This window comes from Camarhynchus parvulus, chromosome 21, assembly GCF_901933205.1.
Source record: "Camarhynchus parvulus chromosome 21, STF_HiC, whole genome shotgun sequence".
NCBI lineage: Eukaryota > Metazoa > Chordata > Aves > Passeriformes > Thraupidae > Camarhynchus > Camarhynchus parvulus.
Genome location: NC_044591.1, coordinates 2,445,449 through 2,467,565, shown reverse-complemented (window position 1 = coordinate 2,467,565; position 22,117 = coordinate 2,445,449). Strand labels below are relative to the sequence as shown.

Sequence of the window (22,117 nt, the reverse complement as noted above, 5' to 3'; positions counted from 1 at the left end):
CCAGCTGGGCTAATGACTGTGCTGCATGCCCTCCCTCTCTCCTCACATCTCTTTTTAGTCTCAGTTATGGGCCACTGCACATTGCTCAGGGTGGGTGTACATTATTTGTGCATGTGGTTGAGATCTCTGGAAAAACATGGAAGATGTGGAGATGCTATGGAGACAGGAGACCTATCTCCTGGATCCTTAACCTGCAGAGGTTAACCTGTTCAGAGCTTGCCATGGGGCTGCTGTGGACATGGGCATGCTTGAGATGAGCTGGGAAGGCTCCATGTTGTGTGATGTGTTCCGTGGTGTGGAAGGTTCCATGGTGTGTGATGTGTTCCATGGTGCTGAGGTGGGAGTATTTTGGCCATCAGAACTGATATCCTCAATGGGGACCAAACCTCTGGAGTGCCATGGAATCTGTTTGGTGGCACAGCTCTGACCACGCTTAAGCGAGGTCTTGGTGATGCAGTTTCCTGGTGCAGAAGGCAGACTCTTCCTCCCAAGTGGAAGCCGGATGTAGGCTAATTTGTGCCAACTTGGCCATGAAGAGTTTTGCAGTGTCCCAGGCAGTGAAAGCCTGGTGGATCAGGCTGTAATGTGGGGGCACATTATGACTAAGTGGAAGCTGGGATTCCTGCTGGTATCAGTTTTTCTCCATTTTTTCCCAGGATCTTTGGGAATTTTTAGTGCTTCGATGTAAGTCTGAAGTATACTGTGTGCTCTTTCACAACAATGCTAAAAGGCTGTTGTTCCCGCTGAGCAACTTGTCCAAGGAAATGTCTTCTGGAAAGAGCCTATAAACAGCAGAATATTTTGGTTACTGAAAACTTATTTCTATTAACCAAATCCATGCGCTGAGGAAGGAATGTTACCTGGGGCTCAGGGTAGCAATGCTGTGCTGATTTTAATTAAAAACCTCTAAAATTGAAAAATGTATTGCAACAATGCAAGTTACATTTCATCCATATTAGTGCAAACATGGATTTGGCAGGATATGAACACCTTTAAGGTGGTGAGAGTTGAAATAAAAACAGGGCAGGAAACTTTTCTCCTTTTAACGCCTTTATCAAAGTGATCAGCTCAGGATTAGGAAGCTCGACAGGGCGGGCGTCTCCGTCTTCTTCCCAGCGTGGCTCAGAGGAGGATGATGTGCAGCTTTGGCCACGAGGAGCAGTGCTGGAGGGTCCGATCCTCACAGGAACGCCTGGGCGGGACCCCGGTGTTTTGTTTTCGCTAATTCCCGGCTCTGGTCACTACCTCAGACAACTTCTACATTCAGGGTGAGGGACACAAAGGTCTCTCAACGTCTCTTCAGGTCTAGCACTCTATTCCTCACGTCCACAAATCACTCTAATTCTTTAATTTTATATTTGGCTCGTTGTTTTGGGGGGTTTTATAAGTTCAATACGTCCCATGGTACACTGGTTCTCAAAATCTGCATATTCTGATGTCCTTTTCCCTCCCTGACTGGGAGAGATACACCTTTGCCTTAGGCAGGGTTTTACCAATACAGAAGGAGGGCTATCAACCTGCCCTGGCTAGGGTCGTTAAGTGATACAAAGAGAACTATTAACTCTAACGACTTGTAATTAACATAACAAGTAACTGCCCAGCAGCTCTGCCTCAGCAGCTCTGGTTTATAGATGTTGTAACTCAGTTTTTTTTCTACTGATATAAAATTTAACAAAATTCGGTTCATAACAAGAGTGGAGATACTTTGTGTTTTACATGCTCATTTTGATCTGGAAGGGGCCAGGCACACAAACCTTGAGAACAAACATGGTCTGGTTATCAAGTCTCGTTACAAATTAATGTTTGCATTTAAAAAATATCTTTACGTTTGTTCTTCAGCACATCTGTGGTTTCTTTACACCAGAGCCCTTCACGTCCACACTCTCTGTTTGGCAGGCAGGCAAGCTGCTGTGCGTGGGAAGAGCTGGGACTGCTGCAGTTTCCCCTCTGCAGAGTCGTTGCAATAGGTCATTGCACTGCCACACCGCCCTAACGTATGACCATTTACACCTGTTAGGAAAAGCCAGCCCACCGGCCCTGGTGCGGCCCCAGGCAGTTGCAGACAGGCTTTTTATCATCAGAATAAAAATGACAATGACAGGAGAAAATGGCCATTCTCCCTGGAGCGGAGCTGAACTTCCCACTTCAAAGGTACCTTTATCGAATCCCTAGAGTCTCCAATAAAGGCTGCCTGCTCCAAAAGGCTGGCATCTCTCCTGGAGAGTTGGGGAGCATGTCTTCAGGGGCAATATTTACAGCATTAAAGGACTCTGGGGAAATGGGAGTAAGAGTTCCAGCTTATTTATTTGCCTTTTATTTCCATAGCTGTACAAGCACGTCTGCCTCTGATTGCTGTTTCAGGTCACCGAAGTAGATTTTGGAGCTCTGGGTTTGATTGCCAGGTGTGCTGAGAGCCCACAGCACTCAGAGTTTTCGTGCCTCCTCTCCAGAATTTTCTCTAGGAGACAGAATTCCATTGTGATTGAGAATGGAGATTCCTGAAAGTTCCGCTTGAAATGGTCTCTGCTTTCTGTGCAAGTGATCCCTCCTTGTTCTGCAGTGAGATCCAGTACCTCTTGCCCTAGCTTTGCCTTCCAAAGTAGCAATGTTAAATTCACACTTTATCAGGTCTTTTACACTTAGTGGTCTTTGGCTAGTTGTGTCATAAGTTAAGCTTGTGAATTCTCTGAGCCAATCAAGAATTCTCTGAGCCAATCAGAATACCAGTTGAGAATTTATTGGGCAAGGATAACAAGCAAATTCAGCATGCTTGGCGGCCGGGAGTCTCCGCTCTCCCAAGGCTCGCCACCTTCCCAAGGCTCTTGAGTCCTTTTTTATCCGCTCCGTCTTCCTGCGTTCGTGTCTTCTGTACGTGTTCTCTGTTCCTGTGTATGTGTCTTCTGTTCCTGCTCCGGGCTGTTGCTAGGGGGGTCTTTTCCTGCCTTCTGGTGGTCCCGACCCTCCTGTTTTTGCAAGCGAGCAGATTCTTATCTTGAGTGGGACTTCCTGCTGTGCTTATCGTGGGTCTGTGCCATTCCTGTTAAACAAGGTTTGTGCAGTTACAAGATTTCCTGTTAAGTATACAAAGTCTTGTAACATTTAACATCCAGCTTCCTATAGTTACATTACATATTTTGATGAACAAACATTAGTTTATAACAGTTGGACATGAAGAAACGTTTGGTGCTGGATCCAGTTCCAGTTTATGGCATTTGCTATGTGGATAAGGGCTGGCAGCAGGGCTTGTTGCCCTGCTTCCCAGGGCGAGTGGCCACAGGCCAGAGTTTGCATTCAGTGTTATGTGTGTGTGGTTAATTTTTGGTTCTGTTTAATTTTTTGTCCCCTGACCTAAACTCCAGTGTTCTGTCTGTTGTGTCTGTCTGTATAGGGCAGTTGACTCTGCTCTCTAAATCTTCCTGCATTTCTGTTCTGCTGTAGGCTCTGGCTGCTCTGGCCAAGGCAGAGGATCATTCGGTGTTCAGGAAGCTGCTGGGCAAAGTTAAGGGTGCTCACACCCAGGATAGTGACACTTGGGATGCTCAGCCCCTGGACACTCAGACCCTTGTGTCTTTTCTGAAGCTGTTTCAAGACACAAATCCTGAGCTGAGGGTGGCTTTGCTGGAGAGGGAACAGGGCAGTGGAGAAGCCCCACAGCAAGCAGGTAGGAAATTGGGTGCAGGTAACACCCAAGCAGGTAGGAAATTGCGAAAGTGAGCAGGTAGCATTAAACCCTGTATCTAGATGTGGGAGGTTTATCATGTGCTGGCCAAGATCCTGGAGCATTTCTGCCTGTAGCAGGAGGTGTAGCTGTGCAGGGCTCTCCCCACTGCTGCCTGAAGGGCTGGGTTAATGGCTGGCAGCCAGTGTGAGTACAGCTGAGGCTTGGGGTTGAAAACTTCTTTTTTCTCGAGTTTGACACAAAACAGTGGCCTTGCAAACCTGGTGTTAACTTCCAGCTTGCTTTATGGCTTTGTGCTCTGTTAGATAAATGAGACATTTTCCTTTCACAGAGTCTAAAGAGAATAGTAAAGTGATTTTCCTCTGCTGCTTGTGCTTGGGATGAGCTTTGCTATTCACTTAGATCTTTCAGAGAGTCTCCCTCGCTTCAGGAACCTGTCAGTTTCCTCAGACAGACTTATTTCTTTTCTTGTGTTTCTGAATCTTTTTCCCCCTAGAGAGCATAGCTGATGAAGAGACGCTGACCGCTCTCTTGCTGTGCTGCAGGGAGGAGCTGATCTGGAGCGTGACACAGCTGAGCCCCATCAGAGAGTTTTGGAGACAGTAGAAGAGGGATTCCTGTCTGCCTCAGAGAAGCAGGTAAAAAAATCTGAAATAGGCAAGCTGTGTGGACAGGGTGGGCTGTGTGTGTCTTCAAGGTGGCATCATACACATAGTGTACCAGATGATGGGCAAGCCTCACCTGACACTTCTCCCTGCCTTTTGCACAGCATTGACTGCATGTGTGTGGTCTCAGGTCCTTCTGTGTTGGACTGTGGGAATAGTGAAAACTGAGCAGTGAAGGCAACCTGGAGACCAGGATCAGTGTCAGACTACCCCTGCAAGGGGAGCCTGGGCCAGAGGAGGTACCTGGTTCCTCATACCCTGAAAAAGCCTTTTTGGGACCAAGGACAAGGTTCTATAGTGGAGTTTGAACAGAACCACTAACTACCTCTCTGCTACCTGCTTGTCAGTTCCTGGCCATCAGCTTCCCTTTCGGCTGTCTCCCAGCTTTCTGTCATTTTTGCAACTCTTACCACACAGTTGCCTGCAACATCTACTAGAGCATCTACTAAATAATTTGGTTTTATTTCTTATATGTTGCAGGCAGCAGTTGGTGGAGAGGACTGTTGCTTTCCTTTTCTGTAAGCAACTGCACTCTGTATGTTGATTTGCAGAATTCATAAAGGACAAAATGCTGTTTATAACCTGCTTTCCTTTGTCTTTGAGGGGAGCTAGCTGTACCCTGTGCAGCTGGAAATTACAGGGTGCCCTCACAAGCTGTGATCAGGATGCAGCTTGACCTCCTGTCCTGGTTTGTCACATCATTTAGCTCCCCTGACACAGGATTATAGTAAGTGGAAAATTGTGCTCAGTGGCATGAATGATCTCTGCTTTCTGTCTGAGTAAGCCTGACCAGAGCCACAACAGGTGGGCTGAGAACTTCTGCCCAGCTCATAAGCCCCTCAATTAAGGTCTCATGGTCCCTCACCACATCCAGCATGGAGAATCCCTGAGAACAGGCCCAGATTGGAATAGGGTACCTAAAAAGGTATTGCCAACAGAGGCATCTGTCCTATCTTTGTGGGCTGGGGTGTGACTGGTGTGACTGGGGTTTGACTGGTGTCTGATGAATTTTTGCCTCTGAAAGCACACAGCTGAGTCTGGAATGGAGATGTTAGAGGAGAGAGCAGGGTGCAAGTATAGCAAAGGAGTTGGCATCTGCTGGGGGCATTGTGGCTGTCAGCAGAGACCCATGTTGGGGGCCTGGAGCTTCATTGGCAGTGGGGAGATTAGGATCTTCATATATGCCTGTTCCTGTTGCAGTGCAGTCTTTCTTTTAAAGGCTTCACTTTTTCCCTGCTCACTTCTCTTTGTCTTCATAGAATTAGATGGTTAAAATTCAGTAATTCTTTTTCTCCTTTCACATTGAAAAAAACAAACACAACACCCCAATCGTAAACCAAAACCATTCTGCAATCATAATTCTGCTTCTTGGGAACAGGATACAGCCTGTAACTGCATCATCATGTACTGCTGAGCCCCTGCTTTGTTTGGTGGAGGAGAAGTGTTTCTTTTCATCCTCACCAGTCACTGTCTGCTCCATTTGCTACAGAGCCCCCAAACCCTGCTCCGAATATGAAATCCTGCTCCTCTCTATGGGATCCCTTCATGCTCTTGTTTAAGCCCACAGTTTCCATCAAATGACAGATCTGTTTGGGGAGCACTCCAGTGAGACTGTGGGCAGAGCTCTGTCCTGCTGCAGCGCAAGAAAACAAGAGAGAAATTGCCAAGCGTAGACTGACCTTGGGGGGTTTATTTGTTTAATTGCACTCCTTCTTCCCCAGACAAGTGGGAAAGTGTTTAATTATTCCAGAAGTTAAACTGATAAAAATAATGGGCCCATGGCATGTATGTGGGTGGGATCCCCAGTGTCTCAGGTGTAGGACTGGGAAAGCAAACTTGGAATTAGCAGCCACCTCTGAAGGTTTTGTCTTATCTGGTTCATCCAGTGTTGCACTGGAGCTCTGGGCTGGCAGGGATGGGGGTCTAGTTTTCCAGAGGTTCATAAAGATGAGGCTTTCCTTTTTCTTCTCACTGTCACTGTGTCATTAGCTACACACTCATTCAGCAAGTAGACTTTCTCATGGAACAGCCTTTTTTCATGGCAACAGGATTCTTTCTGTACCTGGTCTGAGCTGTGCAATGGAGCAAGTTTGATTTTCTTTGCTGGAAAACCAGTACATGATGTTTTGTGAAGCATCTTTGTAAATCTCTGTTTTTTCTGGATAACCTTTGAATTTGGCCTTTCTCTTTTTTGAGTGCTCAACTTCTGTGGCTTTTTTGGTGTTTCTGTCATTGGGAAGGGACAGAGGATTTGGATACAGGTTATCATTTAAGAGAAATTAAGTGGATACAGAGTGGGTAACTTCTCCTGCATGATGCACCAGACCGCTTAGTTTGTTTCAGAGTTCAGAGATCATTCCACAATACAGCACTGAACCCAGAAAATCAGAGTAGGTAGTAGAAACATCAGCCTTTTCCTTCTGTTTAGGCTCTCTTCTAGAAGGCACCTGGGTATTCTGAGCTATGTGGTTTCTCTCCCTTTTGACTTCAGTGCCTGCAGACCTTGATGCTCAAACCAAGCTGCTTCAGACCTCAGACAGGTATTAGGGATAGTACAAGCAGGTTGTTTGCCACTGCAGGAATTTTAACTGGTTACACTGGGAATGGAAAAATCCTGCTCCAGGCAGAATTGGGGGATGTTTTCTAATTGTCTCACCTGGTGGTATCAAAATAAGTCTTAAAATGTCACCACTCCATCTCCCACTGCCAGGGACATTTCTTCTGCTTGGGAGCAGTGGTAGGTTACTGCAGAAGCTCCCTGAAGGATGCTGCTCTTGTACCTCTTCTTGTGTTTTCTCAGAAGAGGACTTCAGACTAAGGGATCTAGAGGCAGGTCAGTGTGAATTAAAGAGGAAAATACATCAGCAGGTTCACTAGCAGAGTTTCGTCTATAAAAGGACAGATCTTTAGAAATGAGAGAAACTAATTAAGGAGTTCAGGTGCTTATTAGAGCGCAGGAGGAGCTGTTGGATTAGTTTCTTTTATGTTTAAGGTAGGGGAACTCTCTGAAGTCTGCGTCCTCAATGAGAGAGATGATCTTATATGAGAGTTTATATACCTGAGTGAGTGAATAACTTGAGGAAGAGCTTTAGGACATTCAGAGAATGGCTGAAATGTCTGACAGGCAAACAAATGTACTGTGGAGCTATGGAGAAGCTTGTGGCACATCAGGCTGCTGGACATCACAGCAGTTATTGTCTGACCAAGAAAAAAATAAAGAGAGGAGATGACCTTGCAAATTCATGGTTTAGCTTGGAGCCTGATGTAGGAGAAACACAGAAACACAAATTTCCTGCAGGTGAAGGAAAATCACAACTCAAATGACATCCCTCAACAATCCGTTAGGACCAATCTGAAAGCCTTCTATGATGGCAAGGCAGGATGGGTTGACGAGGGGAGAGCAGTGGATGGTGTCTACCTCAGCTTCATCAAGGCTTTTGATACGGTCTCCTGCAACATCCTCATAGGTATGCTCAGGCAATGTGGGTTAGATAAATGGACTGTGAGATGGATCAAGAACTGGCTGAATGGCAGAGAGTTGTGAACAGTGGAATAGAATCTGGCTGGGGGTCTGTAGTGAGTGGCATTCCCCAGGGATCAATACTTATTCAACTTATTTATCAATGCCCTGGATGAAGGGATAGAACAGGCCCTGAGCAGGTTTGGTGATGATACAGAACTGGAGGGAGTGACTGATATACCTGAAGGCTGAGCTGCCATTCAGCAGGACCTCTGTAGACTGGAGAACTGGGTGGAGAGAAACTGAATGAGGTTCAGTAAGGGCAAGTGTAGTGTCCTGCACCTGGGGAGGGATAATCCCTAGTACCAGAACAGCTTGGGGGCTGAATAACTGGAGAGCATCTCTGCTGAAAAGGCCCTGGGAATCTTGGTGGGTGATGACAAGCTGTCCATGAGCTGGTAGTGTGTCCTCTCAGTCAGGAGGATCAGTTGGATCCTGGGGGGCATTGGGAAGACTGTGACCAGGATGGTCTGTGACCATCCTGCTCTTACACTTGTCCTTGGTGAGGAGCACCTGGAGTGCTGTGTCTGGTTCTGCCCAAGAAGGACAAGGGGCTACTGGAGAGGGTCCAGCAGAAGCTACAAAGGTGATGAGTGGCCTGCAGCATTTCTCTTTTTAGGAGAGACTGTAGGAGCTGGACCTGGATAGTCTGGAGAAGACTGAGAATGGATCATTAATGCATACAAATATCTCAAAGGAAGATGCCAAGAGGATGGTGCCAGACTGTTCAATGCTGCCCAGTGACAGAACAAGTAACAATGTCCAGAAAATAAAACATAAGAAGCTCCACCTCAACATGAGGAAGAACTTCTTTTCATTGAGGGTGGCAGACAACTGGAACTGGCTGCCCAGGGAGGGTGTGGAGTCTCCCCCTCTCGGGAGACAGTCCAAATCCCCCTGGACGAGTTCCTGTGTCACTTGCTCTGGGTGATCCCGCCATGACAGGGAGGTTGAACTAAATGATCTCCAGAGGTCGCTTCCAACCATAACTATTCTGTGATTCTGTGAACAGATGGGAAGAACTGACACCTGTGCTATGCAAGTGACAGAAGGCTTCTCATTGTTCTCCAAGCTGAGAGTGGTCCCAACAGTTGATGAGCAGGACCAGACATTTTGGAGAGAAAGGCAGTGATCTGAGCTCTTTGGGATAGGCAGGAGAGCACATATAGGTGAAACTTGTAAGGAAAAAAAGTTTAAAAAAAAGGGGGGAGAAAATGCAGTAACAGGTATCGTCCTGTTCTGCTATAAAAGGGGGAGGATTCTTCTGATAGATTTTTTGGACTAAAATAAAATACAAATGCAACAGTATATCTGAGAACTGTTTATTGATAAAAAGTTAAGTGTTCCTACTAAGGGGGATAGGAAAAGGAGCAGAGAGAGGAAAAGAGAGAAGGAAAAAGAAACAGAAGACAGGGACAGCATTACCACAAGAACCCAGGTGGTCTGTCGGCATCAGCTTAGCAGGCAAAGCGTGTGTGCTGTGAACCGCGTTGCATCTCCATAACTCCTGTGGTGGGCCGGGCACGATTTCCAAACAGTAGCAGACTGCTTGTTCCTTCCGTGGGGCAGAGCGGGTTGACAGGAGGGCGGGGGCGCCCCTGGAGCAGCCGTGGGTGTTCGGGGTCGGGGCGCGGCGGCGGTGGGCGATGGTTGCGGTTGGGTGCGGGCGGCGGCGACAGGCCGGGCACCGGGCACTAGCACAGCCGGTGCGGCAGGTCCGTGCGGCGACAGCGCCCCAAACGCAGCGGCAAGCAGGCTGGGGCTGCGGGCGCGGCTGGGGGCAGGCTGGCGGCGGCCGTGCCTGGGAAGCATGAGGGCCAGCTGGCTGCAGTAGCGCCTGCTGCACTGGGGAGGCAGCAGAGCACCAGGTCGTCGCGATGGCGAGCTGGTTTTTTGGGAACGGTGAAGGAGGGAAGCAGGACCATAGGGAGGAAAAGGCGAGAAGGAGGGAGAAGGGCTGAGCGGACCCTACAGGCAAACCCCCCTCCCTCCAAGGTACCCAAAGCAAATGGGTCCTGTTGTGTTGCATTTAGCTGCTTTTGTGTGCTAACGTTCCTCCCACAGTCTCATTTCCTGGGCATTCTTTGCCGGCACACGGGCCTTTGCCCCACTGGCAAAATGGCGGAGGGTGTGTGTGTGTGTGTGGGTGTGTTTGTGGGTGTGAGTGTGCATGTGTCTGTGTTTGCGTGTGTCTGTGTGCGTGTGTGGGTGTGCATGTGGATGTGTATGTGTGCGTGTGGGTGTTTGGGTGGGTGTGCGTGTGTGTGCGCGCGCATGTGTCTGTGTGTCTGTGTGCGTGTGTGGGTGTGTGTGTGTGCGTGTGTCTGTGTGTGGGTCTGTGTGTGGGTGTGTGTGCGTGTGTCTGTGTGTGTGTGCGTGTGTCTGTGTGTGTGCGCGTGTGTCTGTGTGTGGGTCTGTGGGTCTGTGTGTGGGTGTGTGTGCATCTGTGGGTCTGTGGGTCTCTGTGTGGGTGTGTATGCGTGTGGGTGTGTATTCATGTGTGTGTGCGTGTGTGTGGTTGTGTGGATGTCTGTGGGTGTGCGTGTGTCTGTGTGTGGGTCTGTGGGTCTGTGTGTGGGTGTGTGTGCGTGTGTCTGTGTGTGTGTGCGTGTGTCTGTGTGTGGGTCTGTGGGTCTGTGTGTGGGTGTGTGTGCATCTGTGGGTCTGTGGGTCTCTGTGTGGGTGTGTATGCATGTGTGTGTGCGTGTGTGTGGTTGTGTGGATGTCTGTGGGTGTGCGTGTGTGTCTGTGTGCACATGTCTGTGTCTGTGTGCGCGCATGTGTGTGCATGCGCGTGTGTCTGTGTGTGGGTGTGTGGGTCTCTGTGTGTGTGTGTATGTGCATGTGTGTGTCTGTGGTTGTGGGTGTGTCTGTGCGTGTGTGGGTGTGCATGTGGATGTGTATGTGTGGGTGTGTGTGGTGTGTGTGTGTGTGTGTCTGTGTGTGGGTGTGTGTGTCTGTGTGTGCATGTGTCTCTGCGTGTGGGTGTGTCTGTGTGTGTGTGATTCACAGTCCTACCGTGGAGGCCTTCTCTGCCTTGATTGGCTGCCAGGCTGTCTTGGTTTGGAAAGACAGGAGTCTGCTGAGGAAGGCAGGAGCCTCCCCTGAAATTGAGAATGTAAACCCTCCCCACCCCTCTGAATTGCTACAATTTTAAATTAAGGGGCTCTCAGGCAAAGATATGGGAGCAGGCAATAACAGTTCTTTAATAGGGAAGAAATAAAAAGAATAAAATAAACAATACAGTCCACTGGAACAACACTGACAGAGTCAGAACCCAACCTGACACCCTGTTGGTCAGGATGCTGGTGGCAGTCCGATTGAAAATGTGGCTGCAGTCCTCTGAAGTATCAGGTGTGGTTCTGTTGGAGCAAGGGGGTTCTGTAGAGAAGGATGTAGTCTTCCTCTGAAGATCCAGGAGGAAAAGGTAGCTGCTGTTCCTCTGGGGAATCTCGTGGAGAAATAAACTGAAACTGCAATTTCAGAATCTTGGAGTATATGGGGTAGCAGTGCTTGGCTCCTCCCTCTGGGCGGAGCATCTCACAATGGGATGTTATAGTTCTTATCAGTCATGCACTGATATTCAATAGTCTGTTATCAGCGGAGGTCCCCTCCCGAGGAAGGTGTGAATGTGGTCATTCAAAGAGAGAGATAAGGCAAACTGCTCACTTGACAAGGTAATCAGCCATACAGATGGTAATGGAAAACATCTTGCATGCAATCTTCAACATTATCCACCCCTTTTCCTATTTCCATCTGTATCACAAAAAAAACAAACAAACAAAACCCAAACCTTACACACAGTCCTCACTTAAGACTAGGTTTCCCTGTGGTACACAACGGCTTTCTCCATCTTTCTGCATTACCCACCAAGTGCAACCAGGTCCTTGAGCAAAAACAATTCCACGGATGGGTTTATCTTTGCCTGAGGTGGGAGTAATCCAAACAGTCTTTCCTAAAATACCTTTCATGTGTACAACAGGGACTTTATCTCCATCCACTGTGTGCAGTGGTTCAGACTGGGCAGGACCAGCTCGATTTATGGACCCTCTGGTGTTGACCATCCAGGTGGCTTTTGCTAGGTTCATTTCCCAATTTCTAAAAGTCCCCCCCCCGAGTGCTTTCAGGGTAGTTTTAAGTAGTCCATTGCACTGTTCAACTTTCCCGGCAGCTGGTGCATGATAGGGGATATGATATATCCATTCAATGCCATGTTCCCTGGCCCAGGTGTTGATAAGGCCATTCTTGAAATGAGTCCCATTATCTGACTCAATTCTCTCAGGGGTGCCATGTCTCCACAGGATTTGCTTTTCCAGGCCCAGGATGGTGTTCCTGGCAGTGGCATGAGGCACAGGGTGGGTCTCCAGCCATCCAGTGGTGGCTTCCACCATGGTCAGCACGTAGCGCTTGCCTTGGCGTGTCTGGGGCAGTGTGATGTAGTCAATCTGCCAGGCCTCCCCATACTTGTACTTGGACCACCGCCCACCATACCAGAGCAGCTTCACTTGCTTGGCCTGTTTGATGGCAGCGCACATCTCACAGTCATGGATAACCTGAGAAATGCTGTCCATGGTTAGATCCACCCCTCGGTCTCATGCCCACTTATAGGTGGCATCTCTACCCTGATGACCTGAGGCAGCATGGGCCCATCGAGCTAAGAACAACTCCCCCCTATGTTGCCAATCTAAGTCTATCTTTGACACCTCTATTTTTGCTGCCAGATCTACCTGCTCATTGTTTCGGTGTTCCTCATTAGCCCGACTCTTGGGGACATGGGCATCAACATGACGGACTTTCACAGGTAGCTTCTCTAACCGAGCGGCAATGTCTTTCCATTCATCAGCAGCCCAGATCGGTTTTCCCCTACGCTGCCAGTTGGCCTTTTTCCACCTTTCCAGCCATCCCCACAGAGCATTGGCTACCTTCCACGAATCAGTGTAAAGGTAGAGCTTTGGCCACTTCTCTCTCTCAGCAATGTCCAGGGCCAGCTGAACAGCTTTGAGTTCAGCAAGTTGGCTTGACCCACCTTCTCCATCGGTAGCTTGTGCAACTTGTCTTGTGGGGCTCCATACGGCTGCTTTCCACTTCCGGTTCATCCCTACGATGCAACAGGAACCATCAGTGAAAAGGAGCGTATCGCATTTCCTCTGCGGGCAGCTGGTTATATGGAGGAGCTTCTTCAGCCCGTGTCACGTTCTTGTTCCTCTTCATCAGTCAGACCAAAGTTCTCACCTTCCGGCCAGTTTGTAATTATTTCCAGAATCCCAGGGCCATTCGGGTTTCCAATACGGGCGCGCTGTGTGATAAGAGCAATCCATTTGCTCCATGTGGTGTCGGTGGCGTGGTGCGTGGTGGGAACCTTTGCTTTGAACATCCACCCCAGCACTGGTAGTCGGGCTGCCAGGAGGAGTTGTGCTTCAGTGCCTATTACCTCTGAGGCAGCCTGGACTCCTTCATAGGCAGCCAAGATTTCCTTCTCTGTGGGAGTGGAGTTGGCTTCGGACCCTCTGTAACTTCGGCTCCAGAATCCCAGTGGTCGGCTCCGAGTCTCCCCAGGCAGCTTCTGCCAAAGGCTCCAGGACAAGCCATTGTACCCAGCTGCAGAGTAGAGCACGTTCTTCACCTCTGCTCCTGTCCTGACTGGGCCAAGGGCTACTGCATGAGCGATCTCCTGCTTGATCTGGGCAAAGGCTTGTTGCTGTTCAGGGCCCCAGTGGAAATCGTTCTTTTTTGCGGGTGACCAGGTAGAAAGGGCTCACAATCTGGCTTTCCTCGGGAATGTGCATTCTCCAAAATCCTGTGGTGCCTAGGAAAAGCTGGTGTTTCCTTCTTGCTGTTTGGTGGAGACATCGCAGTGATCTTGTTGATGACCTCAGTGGGAATCTGATGCCGTCCATCTTGCCACTTTACTTCCAGGCACTGGATCTCTCGGGCAGGTCCCTTGACTTTGTTCTTCTTGATGGTGAAGTCAGCTTCCAGGGGAATCTGGATGATCCTCTCTCCTTTCTCAAATACTTCCATTGCTGTGTTCCCCCACACAATGATGTCATCCATGTACTGCAGGTGTTCTGGAGCCTCACCCTTTTCCAGTGCAGCCTGGATCAGTCCATGGCAGATGGTGGGGCTGTGCTTCCAGCCCTGGGGCAGTCGGTTCCAGGTGTACTGCACGCCCCTCCAGGTGAAAGCAAACTGAGGCCTGCATTCTGCTGCCAGAGGAATGGAGAGAAACGCGTTAGCAATGTCAGCAGTGGCGTACCACTTTGCTGCCTTGGACTCCAGCTCGTCCTGGAGTTCCAGCATGTCCGGCCCAGCAGCGCTCAGCGGTGGAGTCGCTTCATTCAAGGCACGACAGTCCACAGTCAATCTCCATTCTCTGTCAGAATTGTGCACAGGCCAGATGGGGCTGTTGAAGGGTGAGTGGGTTTTGTTGACCAGCCCTTGGCTTTCCAGCTCACGGATCATTTTGTGCATGGGGATCACAGCACCTCAGTTTGTTTGATACTGCCGGTGTTGCACCGTGGAGGTGGCAATCGGCACTCGTTGCTCTGCCACCTTCAGGAGTCCTACTGCAGATGGGTTTTCTGATAGTCCAGGCAAGGTGTTCAACTGCTTCATGTTCTCTGTCTCTACAGCAGCTATTCCAAAAGCCCACCTGAGTCCCTTTGGGTCTTTCTAATAGCCCTTCCAGAGGAAGTCTATGCCCAGAATACACGGGGCCTCTGGGCCGGTCACAATAGGAATTTCTGCCCCTCCTTCCCAGTCAGGCTCACCTTGGCTTCCAACAGGATCACCTGCTGCAATCCCCCCGTCACCCCGGCAATGGAAACGGGTTCTGCCCCCACATGTCCTGGAGGGATTAGAGAACACTGTGCACCAGTATGGACAAAAGCCTTGTATATCTATGGCTCTGGTGTGCCAGGGATCCACACAGCCCAAGAGACACAATTTTCCCTGGCCTCTACCTGGCTAGAGGCAGGGCCTCTCTAGTCCTGGCTACCGTTCCCTCCCTGGGAGTATATTCTGGATGTTCCTTCAAGGGGATCTGACATATCATGCTCCCTTCTGCTATACCTGGCAGCTCGGTCACGGGGAGCTGGGGCTACATTCATTTGGGTGGAAATCCCTCTCTTAGTAGTTTCCTCCTTCAGCTCACACACACATGCTGGTAGGACAGAGATGAGTTTTCCATTCCACCCTCTCATGTCTTGCCCATGTTCATAGAGGAAGAACCACAGGTCCACTCGTGGGGTGTACTCCCTCTCCCTAGCTGGGGCATGTTGGGCTCTGACACTGGGGCCTCTGGTTTGCACTGGTGCCACATGGGAACTGTCCTTGCTCATCTCCTTCCTCATCTTCTCTCTGAATTTTTCCTGTTCATCCTTGAGACTCAACCACAGCAGAGACATGAGTCTGCGTCAGGCCATGGACGATGGTCTCATCATTCCTGAGTTTGCTTGCTCCAGAACTCACTGTCTCTTGGTTATCCACAAAATGCATTGTTCCCATGAAGCTGGAGTATTCAGATGGCCCCTGCTGTGCACGGCTCCACCACATTTGCACTGTGCACCTGACCTTGTCAGGGTCATTATTTTGTCCATCCCTTACAAAAAGTATCTCCAATTCTGCCATTTGTCTCAGCTGTTGGATCCCTTCCTCAAGAGTCTTCCAGCGCATTCTATGGTGGTGCTCCTGCATTCTTTCCCCTGTGAACAAACCTCTCTCTGACACTTATTAAAAGCTGCTCCCAGAGGGAAAGGGACCCTGGCTCCCTTACAAAAATCTGATTGATACCTGAGTCCTGGGTCAAGGGTCCCAAATTCCTTGCCTCACCACCATCCAGCTGGACACCTGTACCCATAAGATCCCAGACCCGAAGTAGCCAGGTTGTATAAGCCTCACGTCCCCGTCGTACAATGTCTTTGTGCAGATTACGGAGACTTTCGTACGTCAGGGACTCGGTGATGATCGCAACCTCTGGTTCCCCTGTGGCTTGTGAGGGCCCTCCCTATCTGGGTGCTCTGCTTTCATCTTAGATCTCCTTGTTTCTACAGGGGCAACTGCTGCTGGCTGTGATTGCCTTTGCAATTCAGCTGGAGCCTGGACAGTTGTAACATCTGTGGGTTCTGCTGCTGCTGCACTGTTAGACTCTCCCTCTTCAGGGGGGGGGGAAGGCCTCTCACCAGCTGGGGAAGTGTATTCCTTCAGCATCTGGCCTATCTCCTTCACCAAACCCCCACCCAATCTGGGTAGTTCACATCTGGAGTGGGTTGTGGGGCAGGGGTCAGGCTCTGGGGCAGCAGCATCCCTAGCTGGGGTGGACTGTGGGGCAGGGGCAGGCTCTGGGGCAGCAGCATCCCTAGACTCTGGAGGCGTATTAGGTTCTGGGGTAGGTGTCATGGTAGTTATCCAGGTTAGTCTCCCCTTCTCTCTGAATGCTAAATAGAGCAGGCCTATCAGCAACACCAGCCACTGTATGATATCATTAATATTTAAAGTGGATCTGAACCCTTCAAAAAACTGGTGGGGTGGACCCAAAGAAATGGCTAAAGGGTTGGGAGAAGATTTCGCCTGGGGTCATTTCCTTACAGCAGGTTCCATTATTAAAGTAACCCCAAAAACACACACTTAATGTGTGATAGCTGTGAATCCATGTGCCTGCTTTCCAGAGGAAGTTAAAAATCCATGAATTCCTCACCTTATTCACCCATAACACAAACCGGATAACAGACACAGTAGCCTTGGTTATAGGACCCATGTTTAGATAAGGGCCTATAAATGGGAGAAATACAGCCACGATCACGTGCCACCCAAACCAGGGCAAGTTGGACCACATGGTGTCGCTTAATGAGGTTTCTATAGCCACACACACAAGTTAGATTACTCAAGAACTGTTATTTCCTTTTGGTTTCTGTGCCCTCGAGCCTCACGTTGGGCACCAAAATCTGTCTTGGTTTGGAAAGACAGGAGTCTGCTAAGGAAGGCAGGAGCCTCCCCTGAAATTGAGAATGTAAACCCTCCCCACCCCTCTGAATTGCTACAATTTTAAATTAAGGGGCTCTCAGGCAAAGATATGGGAGCAGGCAATAACAGTTCTTTAATAGGGAAGAAATAAAAAGAATAAAATAAACAATACAGTCCACTGGAACAACACTGACAGAGTCAGAACCCAACCTGACACCCTGTTGGTCAGGGTGCTGGTGGCAGTCCGATTGAAAATGTGGCTGCAGTCCTCTGAAGTATCAGGTGTGGTTCTGTTGGAGCAAGGGGGTTCTGCAGAGAAGGATGTAGTCTTCCTCTGAAGATCCAGGAGGAAAAGGTAGCTGCTGTTCCTCTGGGGAATCTCGTGGAGAAATAAACTGAAACTGCAATTTCAGAATCTTGGAGTATATGGGGTAGCAGTGCTTGGCTCCTCCCTCTGGGCGGAGCATCTCACAATGGGATGTTATAGTTCTTATCAGTCATGCACTGATATTCCATAGTCTGTTATCAGCGGAGGTCCCCTCCCGAGGAAGGTGTGAATGTGGTCATTCAAAGAGAGAGATAAGGCAAACTGCTCACTTGACAAGGTAATCAGCCATACAGATGGTAATGGAAAACATCTTGCATGCAATCTTCAACACAGGCGAAGCCTTCCTGGGGACAGGGTTACTAGCACATGTACAGCCCCTATAAAAACATAATATATGTTGCGGCATAAATAAAAATCAGATTGGTCCCTCTCAGGTGTTAACTAAATTGCTCCTGCTTGACCTGGGTTCTTTATTTCATGGGATAAAAATGGGGGTTTTTTCCTGCCTTGGTCTAGATCTAGAGCAAAGCATTTGAATTTCATGTAAGGAAGTTATTAAACTAGGAGAAACAGTGATACTAAAAAGGATGCATTTCTTTGGGAGACAACCACAGGTTGTGCTGAAGGCAGGACTCACAACTTGTAGCACGGTCACTAGTGGGATTCTTGGTAATTACTTAATATTAATTAATATTATTAATTGCTTAATATTAACATTAAATGTTATGGACACAAAAATACCAATGCATGTTCAGCAAATCTTGATGATGAGCACAATCAAAATCTTTTGTCCACACAGAGGAGGATCTGCAAGAGAGAGAAGAATGAACTGTGTTCAGTTTTGAGCCCCTTATGACAAAAAAGTCACTGTAGAGCTGAAGTGTCCAGAGAAGGAGCACAAGGAGTGGCTGAGTGACCTGGGGCAGCGCAGCCTGGAGAAAAGGAGGCTCAGGAGGGACCTTCTCACTCTTTATAACTCCCTGAAAGGAGGTCCAAGCCAGGTGTGAGTTGGTTTTTTCTCCTATGTAACAAGTAACAGGATAAGATGAAATAGCCTCAAGTTGTGTCAGGAGAGGTTTGCATTGGATATTAGGAAAAATTTCTCCACTGTGAAGGTTATTAAGCAATGGCATAGGCTGCCCAAGGCAGGGATGGTGGAGTCGCCATCCCTGGAGAGGTTTAAAAGATACGTGGATGTGGTACTTGAGGACATGGGTTAGTGGTGAACATGGTGGTGGTGCTAGTTGATGGGTGATCTTGATGATCCTAGAGGGCTTTTCCAGCCTAAATGATTCTATGATTCTATATTCCATTAATTCAGTTCTCCAGTTCCATGGCAGGAGAACTGAGTACTGAGAACTGACTGATGTGGCAGTATGAAGTGAAGGGTGGGCATTGGGTGCGGTAATGAGAACTAAGAGTAAAGACCTCATCCAAAATTACTCTTCCAGTCTGGTTCAAAAAAGGGGAATTCATACTGGAACTTGAGAGATATGCAGTGGGAAGTCCAGGGGAGTATAGAAGCTGTTTTATAAGAGGACCTGAGGACCTGCCATATTTAGACAAGGGGAATGAAGGCTGAGAGGGAATATGATCATGCTCTTATAATGAAATCAAAGAGGAAGGGTAGGGTAAACACCTCAGAGAGTTTAAAAGGCTTTTAAAACTAAAAGATAGTATTGGCACATAAACAAACAGACATACACTGGCCATGAATAAATTTCAGCTGAAAATTAGAAAAATCAGCAGGGGAATGAGGCTGTGGAAGATCTTACCAACCAGGGGAAAGGGAGCAAAAATGTTTTAGGACAGACATTAGTAATTTTATAATTTAATTGATAGGAGTCTGTAGTGCTTATTGACATCAGGGAACTGGGCTGGTTCCCTGCAAAGGTTCTGCTCAGGAGCACATTGCTGGTGGAAAGGTCACTTGTATTTGCCTAGTGCCTCTCCCTTGTAGGAGCCTTAGAGGTATTTTACTGGCATCATAGAGCTTTTCCAAACTACCGCAGTTGCATCTCACATAAGAGATGTTTCACGTGGCCTTGTCACAGAAATAATAATTCAGTTAATAGCTAGCTGCTTATTTAAATAGTAAGAGTATTTTCTTCTGGCCATCAATTTTTTGATGGCAAGCAGAAAAATTGCGGAGACAAGCGAAACAAGACTGACAGTTTTAAAAAGTATTCACTAAAAATATTAGCTGAAATGTTGCTTTGAACACTCTCTTTAAGTCTACTTTTGTTTTTTTTTAAAAAGTAGTGTTTTTGCTCGTCAGCGACTTCCAAGAGCTGGACTTGGTGGAAGAGCCCACCAGGTTTGTTTTCAAGGTGACATATCTGTTACACCTCGGCCATGTTTGGGTGTTCTTGTAACTGCCACCCTATAACCCCTTTCAGTTAAATTGTGTAAGCAGTGGGTAGGGATCTAGTGCAGTATTGTGGTACTGTTGCTGTTTTTCTGATCTCTGTTCAGATCCAGGAGGTTGTAGAAAGTTGTCACAATTTTGTGGCTGTTTCTTTGTGTCCTGGTTTAGAGCAAATTTGGGAGAGAATCCCCAAAGGGGCTCCGGTAGGAAAGTAAATTCAATCGGCCCCTCCCCCCAACCGGTCCGGGAGAAAATACCTCCTTGGAGAAAAGTGGAAAAAAACTGTTTAATAAACAATAAAACCTAAACAATATAAAAAAATAAAACCCCTTGCCGCTCCAAAAGAGATGACAAACTGAGAAAAACCCCATTCCCGGGTTGCAGCTCAGCTCACTCAGTCTCTGATCAGTCCCTCCGGTGCTGGAAATGTCGCAGGCCAGGCCCGGCCCCGTGGGCCACAGGTGCAGCTGCCGGTGCTCCCCTGGGTGTTCAGGCCAGAGCAGGTTTCAAGAGGTCCAAAGAAAAGGGAAAAAAAACCACAGTCCAGGGAACTTCTTTGCCTCAGCTAGCTAAACTAACTAAAAACAAGAGGAGAGCTCTGTCCTGTTGTCTGTCCATCCGCAGACAACACAGTCCAGGAGCAGGAATGTGGAGGAGTGAGAGCAGCGTCTGAAAACAAACTGCGCGCTTCTTCTCTCCCCCCTTCGCTCTCTGCAATAAGTCTTAAAGGTACAAAATTTATTATTCAGCATAAACAAAATGAGACGATTGGGGATAAAAGCATCATATAGTCAACCCAGGACACTTTGTTACAGGTAGCTTTGGATTGCTGTAAAGGCAGCTCTCAGAGGGAAGCCATGGACAATCTGATCAGGAAGGTGGATGAAGAGAAAACCCTGAAAGTGGAAACTTCTGGAGGCTGTGAAAGCATCCTTCCCCGGACTCCAGCTTCTGCCGGACAACTTGGTGGCAAAAGCAAACATCTCTGATGGTAAAGGTATGAGTAAACTAAACTTCCATTGGTGACTTTACTCTGTGGTAGTGACTGCCTTTGAAAACAAATACCTAAAACTTCCCCTAAGCTGGAGATGTCTTGACGTTAAATACAGTGTCTTACTTGGAATTCCTTGTGATTGGGGAAGATGGGGAGGGGGAAGTTTATTTGGGCTGTGCTTCTTTCCTTGATCCAGGTAGCATTTCTGCTTATGTTGGTCACTAACTCGTGCTCCTGTGTGGAGCAGAGTGTGCTGATGGGAATCCTACACTTAGTGTCTCCATTACACATCATTCTGTTGGATGGCCAGGCCACTCTTACTTGTTTTGGTGGGATTTTATTGTTTGCTGCCTGCTTGTGATGGTTCAAGGATTCAGGAACCCCCATCTTTTGCCTGGTGGGACAACCTTCCAGGTTATGTGGGTTTAGGCACACCCCGAACAATTCAAATCAAGATACTCTGAACTCATATAAAATTTAAAACTAAATTAACATGCAGTGGAATGTAAATGAAGATTTAATAGAAAGCAAAACTGCACTCATAACGCTGATAATTTCCTCTGTAGCAAACATTCCCAACAGGCACTTGGCTTTGTCATTTGTTAAGCACGATTGCTTTCTCAAAACACCAGATTCCCAGCATGGTTAATTATCTTGTGGTAATACCCATTCCAAGGAGGGGCATTACTTAATTACACAGAACTGAATTTCCTCAAATTGCAGCTTGAACAAACAGAAGCCCAGATATTTCTTATGATGAAAATGAAGAGGGAGGGGATGATTTGAGTCTGCTGGCAACTGATGAATTAACTGGTGGTACCTTTGGTGTCCCATGCTGTACAGCTAATAGGGAACAGGAGGTCCTGCACTGTGGCACATGGCATGTGCTGGTTCTCGAGATCACCTTGGCATGGTGGCAGAGCAGTGAGTGAATTCATAACAACTCAATTTTATGTCATAAAATCAGAAACATTCTGATGGGAGCAGAAGGAAAATATTGCATCTGTGAATTTCCCTTGGCTTTCCTGGGGATCAGACTGTCGTCTCCAAGAAGTCTTATTTCAGGGAGCTGTTCACAGTAGCTCAGAGAATCTTCCACTGCATATCTCCCCAGCCTGCTATTGCTTCCTTCCTGTCCCAGAGAGTTTTCTCTTCTTACACGGCACTGTGTATTTTCTGGGTCCCAGAGACTTTACCTTTTTTTCCCCAGCTGTGCTTCCTGCTTTTCTTCCAGGTAGTGCTGTGGGAATGATGGATTGTTCTTGTTGATACTGAACCAGAATGATTAAAAGACACAAGCACAAAAATCATGCATGTATGTCTGGGAAGAACTACAGGTTTTGGGTTTGATTTCTCCCACTGAAGTATAACTGTGCCTCTTCTTCAACATAGTAACTAATGGTGAAAAAATCATTTTCAGAGTAATATATTTGCCAATTTCCAGTTTTATTTATCAAGTGACAAGTACAATCCTAAATTACTTTTGAGACACAGTAGATTTTGCCCAAGTCTCTTCATTACCCTGAATAAACACTGTTCCTCTTCCTGACTTAGTCTATCATGTCCTGATGCTGGGGTGTCTTTAAAGGGTTGGGGTTTTAC

General features: G+C 47.8%; 1 protein-coding gene across 1 annotated transcript in view; it reads left to right on the top strand.

Moving 5' to 3' along the window:
• Nucleotides 1-22,117, top strand: part of ZBTB40 (zinc finger and BTB domain containing 40) — a 40,075-nt gene that overhangs the window by 5,904 nt on the left and 12,054 nt on the right. Inside the window, 5 exon segments of the mRNA XM_030964038.1 lie at nucleotides 3,439-3,661; nucleotides 4,176-4,271; nucleotides 4,274-4,317; nucleotides 20,337-20,425; nucleotides 20,427-20,518. Of these exon segments, the coding sequence (XP_030819898.1) occupies nucleotides 3,439-3,661; nucleotides 4,176-4,271; nucleotides 4,274-4,317; nucleotides 20,337-20,425; nucleotides 20,427-20,518 (544 nt within the window).